Source organism: Priapulus caudatus, unplaced genomic scaffold (assembly GCF_000485595.1).
Source record: "Priapulus caudatus unplaced genomic scaffold, Priapulus_caudatus-5.0.1 Scaffold1807, whole genome shotgun sequence".
Taxonomy (NCBI): Eukaryota; Metazoa; Priapulida; class Priapulimorpha; order Priapulimorphida; family Priapulidae; genus Priapulus; species Priapulus caudatus.
This window is the reverse complement of record NW_014578868.1, coordinates 37,035-45,522: the sequence shown is the minus strand read 5'-3', so window position 1 is coordinate 45,522 and position 8,488 is coordinate 37,035. Positions and strand designations below refer to the sequence as shown.

The window sequence follows — 8,488 nt, the reverse complement described above, 5'->3', positions numbered from 1 at the left end:
TTTCTATTCTTCGTATCCTCTCTCATTCTCGGTGCAGGTGAGAGACGGGGAGACGTACGAACTGCTCGTCACCAGCGGACGATCCTTGTATCGCTACAAGCAGGGAGACCTCCTCAAGGTTGCTGGCTTCACAAACTCCTGTCCTATCTTCGAGTTTGTCGCCCGGTGCGTACGTAGATGTGTCGAGTGCAGCTTTCCCATTTCGCGAAGGACTCGTAAATTACAATTTGAATTCGACATGATTGATCAACAAATTGAATCTCGCATGACTTGGCGCATTGCAGCGCAGTTATCTTCTGTTAGCATCGTGTTAGGGTTAGAGTTAGGATTGGGTTTAGGGTTAGGGTCAGCGTTAGGGTTATGTTTAGGGTTAGAGTTAGTGTTAGGGTTAGGGTTAGAGCCTGTAATAGCCTGAGTTATTCCCATGTATCATATTGATTGCTTATGCAAATTTCTCTCTGCACACATCTCCTCATTGCTTTCAACATCTTCGCATCGGTACACATGCTAACAAATGCTTTTGTATTCTAGACGTAGTCAACTACTCAGCCTGCGCGGGGAGCGTGTCAGTGAACAAGCGATGATGAATGCATTAAAGGAATGTGCGAACACGTATTGGGGTGGCACCTCCATCGTTGACTTTACCTGCTGCACTAGCGCCCTGGCCGACAAACTGCGAGGTCAGTAATCTCACGAGATGCGCGCGCGTGCGTGCGTGCGTGCGTGCGTGCGTGCGTGTCTGTGCGCGCATGTGTGTGTGCGTGCGTGCGTGCGTGTGTGTGCGTGCGTGTGTGCGCGTGTGAGTGCGTGCGTGTGTGTGTGTGATGTCTTCATTGGAGTGTGCCTTTTACTTTACGCTAGTACGTACTTTATACTTATGTGTCGACACGCACATAATCATTGCTCGTATTATATTATGATGCTGTCTGTCTAGAGATGTGTCTAGACAGATTGCCTACCTGCCTGTCTGTCTGACTGTCTGTCTATCAATTTGCCTGCCTGTCTGTCTCCCTGCCTGCATGCCTGTCTAACTGAATGTCTTTCTCTCTCTGTGTCTCCCCTCTCTCTCCTCTCTCTCTCTCTCTCTTCTCTCTCTCTCTATCTCTCTCTGCTCTCGCTCGCGCTCTCTCTCTCTCTCTCTCTCTGCTCTCTTCTCTCTCTCTCTCTCTCTCCTCCTCTTCTCTCTCTCTCTCTCACCTCTCTCTCTCTCTCTCCTGCTCATCTGCTCTCTCTCTCTCTCTCTCTCTCTCTCTCTCTCTCTGTTCTCTCTCTCTCTTTCTTTCTCTCTCTCCTCCCCGCTCTCCCTCTCTCATTCTCTATCTCGCTGACACGCAAACACGTACCTTGCAATATGTATCACAATTGTTGCAGACGGAACGCCACTGCTACTGCCACATTATATCGTCTTCTTCGAGCTAGCCGACTCAAGCAACAACAACTTCCTCACTGCCAAGCAGAGGAACAAGGTTGTTATGGAAACGTTCGCAGCAGAGAGAGAGAGAGAAAGAGAGAGAAAGAGAGAGAGCGAGAAGAGCAGAGAGAGAGGAGACGGAGAAAGAGAGAGAGAGAGAGAGAGAGAGAGAGAGAGAGAGAGAGAGAGAGAAGGAGAGAGGGAGGAGGTAAAAGCGAGATTGACAACGCGAATAATAGATTACAATCATTCACACACAAACAACCGACTCCATCTCACAATCTCCTGATCCCCATCTGACATCATTGACTTCTTACAACAATTCTATTTTTTTTGTCTCCTTGGAGAACTGACACACACGAACTCACAGTGGTGGCCAAAATACAGATAGATGCAATATCAGCAGGAGTGACATAATATAGTCATAGTATAGACATAATATAGACTATACAGACATAATATAGACTATACAGACATAATATATATAGACACAGTATAGACATGATATAGATTATATAGACATAATATAGACTATAGACTATATAGTAATATAGACTATACTATAGACATAGTATATACATAATATAGACTATATAGACATAATATAGACTATATAGACATAGTATAGACATAATATAGACATAGTATAGACTATAGACTATATAGAAATATAGACTATACTATAGACATACTATCAGGAGCTAATAATGACAAATTGTCATTATTAGCTCCTGATAGTATATACATAATATAGACTATATAGACATAATATAGACTTTATAGACATAGTATAGACATAATATAGACATAGTATAGACATAGTATAGACATAATATAGACATAATATATACATAATATAGACTATATAGACATAATGTAGTCTATATTATGATACTCAGGACTGATATCAGAGTATAAGACGTGAACGCCATTGATCTTACAGCTGGACGACGTGTTACAACGCGACGTGCAGATCTACAAGATAGAACGCAGTGAGATCTACGGCATCGGCGCGATGGAGGTGCATCAGGTGCTGCAGGGAACGTTCGCAGCCCTGCACCGCTACATACATGAGACTAGCGGCTCGTCGTACGACCAGACGAAGATACCGAAGCTGCTGCTACGTACCGACCACCTCAAGCAGCTGCTCGCCAGATCTACACACACTCACATCCAGCAGTAGTCGCTCTAGTCCCGTATATATATAATACATATATATATGTATATATATATATATACAGTGTTCGAAATAAGGGCTATCCGTTTGTCCTCACTTGTCCATTTCCACGGAGGACAAGTAGACCTGTCCAGTAGCTTGTCTGCTGGACAAGCAGCTTTTTAGAGCAACTTTTCATCATTTTCTACCATCGCTTCAACTTTGTACAACTTAAAATAAATAATTGTGCTTCTTTATGTTCTTTCAAGTTTTGTGCCTAATTTGAACTGTTAGTGAACTGTATTAAAATTACAAAGTAAGATATTGGGTCTAAAATTTAATTTGATTAAATGTATTACACATTTACTATATTTCTGTTATAAAATCAGGACAAGCAAAGATATCTTGTAGCTTGTCCCTCGGACAAGCAAAATTTTTCCTTATTTCGAACACTGATATATATGCCAGGGGTTAATAATGACAAATTGTGTCATTATTAACCCCTGATATATACATATATATATACATGTATACAGGAGTGAATACTAATAGTGAAAAATCGATTATTATTCATTCCTGAATGTATATATACGGTAGATATATTATGACTGGTAACCAACTCGATAAGTTCAAAAATGCGCAAAACCTTACAACATTCTTCTAGGTATTCCCCCACCCTCCCACCTTCTAGGTATCCCCCCACCCTCCCACCTCCTTTCTTACTGAAATCACATCGGTTTAAGGAGTAAGGACAGAAGGCGATGAGAAGATGAGGAGGATTTAACAGGCGAGAATAAAAACACATTTTTTTGTTTTTATTCTCGCCTGCAGGGTATGGCTTCTGTAAGTGTACATGTATTGCTGGTAGTATACATTGCTTTATTCGTGCATGCTAACCTGTGAATGACCATTGCACAAAATTAATTATTATAGTGCAGCGCATATTCTTTGCGCATGACATTTCATTGAGCGAAAATATACAAACTATGACACATGTATTGTGATGTATATAATACTTGTGAACACAAACTGAATGAGTATCAACGTGAACATGTCTATATAGGTCTAGATTATAATGGTAGGATACAAAGAATATTCTAAACAGTGATTCTCTATTATGTACTCTTGATATATATATATATATATATAATATATTGTCTGTATTCATTGCGAAATATAAGTACGTTTGCATTGTACACCCACTAGTGCCACCTGTCGTCGGGTATGGTTATAATTATAACGTTGATCTATATTATCTTATACATAATTGTACTGCAATTCTGAGGAAACGAAATATAATAGTAGAATATTTAATACGGCTGGCAATATCAAAGTCTTTGGTTTGTGTAAATGGGCAATTGCAGACATTCGTTTAACACCGGTATAACATCAGAAGTAAATGATAATATTGATAATATCATGATCATATTTTAGGATAATGCTATTGCACACATCTAGGACGGATATACACCAAGAGTAGATAATGGGAGATTATTATCTACTATTATCTACTCTTGATATACACCCATGTGCAAACACTATAGAAAGGGGCTAAGGTTGAGCTTACAATGCGTACTATACATACGATGCGTTTATAACGACAAAATTTACGTATATATATTAACAAACGAGTTTAAAGTTTCTGGTTAAACAGGTATGAGTGAATATTATAAGTATTTGTTATTTTTGCACTTAAAATGAATTTCATTTATAACGTGTAGGAGCATATTTCTAAAGAATAGTACGCATGGATAGTTGGATACATAGATATATGCAGGAGCATAGCTAATCTACTTAGTCTGGGAAGTGGGCAAAGCCACATGCGTGGTGTGTTCTGGGAAGATGATCGTTATTGACAATATACTGCATAGACTACATTTCTATACGGGTGGGGACACCTGCCACCATTGCCCCACCGCTAGCTACCGCCCTGACATGATGGTGATATGCATGCAACAATTACGAAACTGTTGAATAAACAGACCCTAGACCAGAGTTGCTATACATCCCAAATTGAGTTCATTATCAACTACAAGATCGTTCCCACCCTAGATAAAATTAATCTATAATGCAATATAATGAGCTAGTTACTGTCACTGTGCATGGTTTCCGATCCGATTACTTACTTTTTCCCCTGATTTAAAAAATCGTCTGCATTCAAGGGTGCTTTTGTACTAATATAACTACACTGACACAACTAAACTCCTTGAAATTTTTTTGTACCGAGTCCCACCTAGGAATCCTAAATCGAGTTAATATATCCCAGCGGCAGCATACATAGCATACTCCTACCCGACCACAAAGGTAGAGAGCACCAGAGCAGGCCTGGTATGGCAACAGTAACCACCAACAGATCATACACTCACAGTAAGTACATCAGTTGAGCATTTTCGAGGCAGGAACGTAGGAGGTACTAGGAACGTAGGAGGGGAAAAAAATCTAGGAAACTGAATGAAAATGATGCTATGAGGGAGGGAAACGAATGACTAGTGGAATCACGTTGACCTATATCCGTTACCGTGCGTCGTCGTCGTCGTCGTCGTCGTCCCGCTCCGCGGCGAACACGCTTCGCTCGTCACGTAACGCTACTCCCATGCCACGCGAACGCTCTCCCTCGCAGATAGCCGCCATCATGGCACGTCACGCCGACATGTGCGCCCCCTATAGTCACACACGTCCGGCCGAGCGATCGTCGGGGCTTTCGGCCGCTGCCGCTCTGTATTATTCACGGAACAGGTACAGTTACTTGGGCCCAGCCGAACGTGTCAAAGCGTCTAGACGCTAGCTTACGTTATCTGTAGAACGCGCGTTCCACTAGAGGGCGTCACCCGCGGCGGCGGCGCTGCGTCGCCTCAATCACGTCCCAGATCGCTCGCGTCCTGGCGACCCACCAGGGGGCGTCACCCGCGGCGGCGGCGCTGCGTCGCCTCAATCACGTCCCAGATCGCTCGCATCACGTCCGTCTTGTTGTCACCCGCGTAACCCTGCAATGCGCCAAACATCGGGAGGGCGCCACCGTCCTCCGCTGCCCGGGCGAACGTCGCGAGGGGGTCCGGCTCCCACATCGTGAAGTCAGCGGGGCGCAGCTGGTAGGGGGCGCGCATGAGACGCACGCCCGCGTGCAGGCGCGCGATCCCCGACACAAGAACGTCGTCGACGAACATCGGGCGGATCGCGAGCGTGGCGTCGAAGAGTCGTGCGGCGACGCGGGGCGTGACGACGTACGCCGGCCCCGCGCAGTAGTCCGGGTACGTGGCGGCTGCGTAGAGCGCGCGCGAGATGCGCCACTTCGTCTCGTCGCGAAACACCCTCGGGTTCTTGTTCACGTAGCAGAGCAGCGCCTCGTCGGTTGCCGGGAGCGACGACAGGTACGGCAGCAGACGGTGCGTGTTCACGACGACGTCGTCGTCCGTCTTCAGCACGAAGCTGACGTCGCCGCGGCAACGGCGCACGGCCCAGCGCAGCGCGACCAGATGCTTCAGTGTCATGTTGAAGTAGCTGTCTATGAAGTCTGCCTGGATGAGGTCGCCGTGGCGGCGGTCTTCGTCGGCGAGCGCCGCCTGCAGGCTCGCGTTGCGCGGGTCGCCGAGGACGAATAGGAACGCGCTGGGGTCGTCGTCGCCGTGACGCCGCCGCAGCGCCGCGCCCCACGTCGCGCGGATGGTGTCGCGGTTGGCGTGGTTACGCGGTGCGCTAACGATCAGCGCCACCACGTGAAGGCGTCTTCCGCCGCCGCACGTCTGCGGGTGGTCGAGGATGAAGTGGAGGCCGTCGCCGCGGAGCATGCGCACGGGGATGTGAAAGTATCCGCTGACGTTGCGCGCGTCGCTAACAAGCTTAGGAACGTAGATGACCGACAGCATCCCGTGCCAGACGAGCATCGCCACGACAACGACGACGAGCAGACGCGCCGCCGTTGCCGCGCCGCGTGCACACGGCTTCCAGCGCACGGCGCGCACGAACGGCACGTACGAGAGAAACCGCATCGCTCGCTCGCGTGCGTGAGCGCTTCCGCTCGTGTCTACGTCTGCGTCACTCCTCGCTCTCGGCCGGGTCGTGGCTTGTGACTGTCGTCGATCGCATCTCACGTGGCGTCACTCTGTAACGCAGACGAAAATGATATCGCGCGTAATTTTTTTCTGCAACCGTTTGCTGCGACATTAGCCGGTAAACGTTGTCGAGGAAAAAAAATCGACTCTATCCAAAGTTATGTTCCCATAAATTATTCATATATTGTATCTACTGAAGGGTTACATTGATCGTTTTATTGTATTTTATTGTTGATCCTTATAAACCGTTGGTTTATGTTATTGTATATATGTAATGTAGGGTTGCATTTTTATATCTACTGTGATTTCCATTTCATTGCCTTACATTTTTAAAACGTATATACCAACCTACAACAACACCTACAAATATAGTGCCTAGTGCTACTAACAGGACATATAACCTCGTAAACTCATACAGCCATTTAAAAAAAAATAATTTGTAAATTAAATCTTTATTGCATGTAATTCGAACGTAAGCCACTTAAGTCTTTAGAGTCCAAGGGATATATAAATAATAAAATAAATAATTAGAAATAACCTAATCAATTTTGCAGATAATTTCAATATGAATATGGGATGACAGAACTGAAGAAATTCTTTGACGATGATACATGTCGAAAGCAATGCTGATGACCATGCTCGAATGATCAGGTGCTACCAGGAGTAAATATAAAGTAATCACAAATGTGTTATTATTAATATTTACTCCTGTAATGCCTTCTGTGTAGTCCGAGCCGACGCAGACCCCAGTAATGGGTTAAACCCGCACCCTCAGATTAGCAAAGCGGAGTTATAACGTCTGCGTGCGGACAACTTTCTGTGATGTTTGCAGTTATTTTTGCTCCTGGTGCTACGAATAGGAGAACGACATGTTTTTGTATATATGTTTCTTCATGTTGTATAGCACTGTTTTTGTACTGTATCACTCAGAAAGTTTATTATTTGAACTGCTCAACACTATTGCATTTATCAGATTTTTTCTCCATGAAAAAGAATGTCTTCAGTACGTATATATTTGTATTTGAATTACATGCAAAAAGATTGCAATAAAGAGTTAATAATAACAATAATAACATGACAGGAGAATGACTCGGACTTGTTAGGAGTGAGCACGCTGACACTCGTGACAAGATAATGTATCACGTGAGGGGCTCATGACACTTTGACACGATAACTGATGGGCGACAAAGGCCAATATAATGTAACCAAACATCAGTCAGGGCCCAATGATATCAGAGCTGTCCACATTTGCACATGTCGCACATTGCGAAAATGAATTGAAAACAGCTCTTAATTAGTCTTATATCCTTGAACCAGCAATAGCAGATTCAGGGTGATACTCCATTAGGAGTGTTCTCAACTTTAATGTCATTAATGGTCATAATAACATATATATATAGCAGAGCTGTCAACTCTCACGCATTCGCCGTGAGTCTCACGCATTCAGACGCCGTCTCACGTTCTCACGCAGTGACAAGGAAATCTCACGCATTACAAATAAAATCAGTTTCTAAAAATTTATAGTTTAATATATAAATATTGTTTATTATTTGTTGATTTGTGGTTTATAGCAAGGAAAACCACTCGAGACCCCAGGTCAGCAGCTAGGTTAACTGCATTATATCAGCAATTTTGTTAATTGATATACACATATTTGACGGTGGTCAGTGAAGATTCTGAAATATTTTGTATAGGTCAGTGGTTTGAGCCAAAATTTAGGATAGCTGCTGGCAAAAAACACATATTTTGAAGCAGAAAAAGTGTCAAAATATGCCTCCAAAATAGCAGGAAAACGCATTTCAAGGCTTCTAGAAATCAAAAATGTTCCGGGGGGCCCCCGGAGACCCCTCATCTCGAGCACTTTGTACCCTT

General features: G+C 44.3%; 2 protein-coding genes across 2 annotated transcripts in view; one reads left to right on the top strand and one right to left on the bottom strand.

Moving 5' to 3' along the window:
* Positions 1-2,660, top strand: part of LOC106817640 (indole-3-acetic acid-amido synthetase GH3.3-like) — a gene marked incomplete at its 5' end in the record, with an annotated part of 14,439 nt that extends 11,779 nt beyond the window's left edge. Inside the window, 4 exons of the mRNA XM_014822326.1 lie at positions 38-165; positions 532-680; positions 1,372-1,466; positions 2,355-2,660. Coding sequence (XP_014677812.1) covers positions 38-165; positions 532-680; positions 1,372-1,466; positions 2,355-2,594 — 612 coding nt within the window. The remainder of the gene's footprint in view (positions 1-37; positions 166-531; positions 681-1,371; positions 1,467-2,354) is intronic.
* Positions 2,661-5,467: 2,807 nt separating this feature from the next.
* LOC106817638 (lactosylceramide 1,3-N-acetyl-beta-D-glucosaminyltransferase-like) lies at positions 5,468-6,553 on the bottom strand. The gene has a single exon (XM_014822325.1). It carries the CDS (start codon positions 6,551-6,553, stop codon positions 5,468-5,470), a length of 1,086 nt encoding a protein of 361 aa, XP_014677811.1.
* Between the last annotated feature and the right edge of the window lie 1,935 nt (positions 6,554-8,488).

Coding starts and splice junctions, on each gene's coding strand:
- LOC106817638 (XM_014822325.1), bottom strand. CDS start 6,553: ATGCGGTTTCTCTCGTACGTGCCGTTCGTGCGCGCCGTGCGCTGGAAG.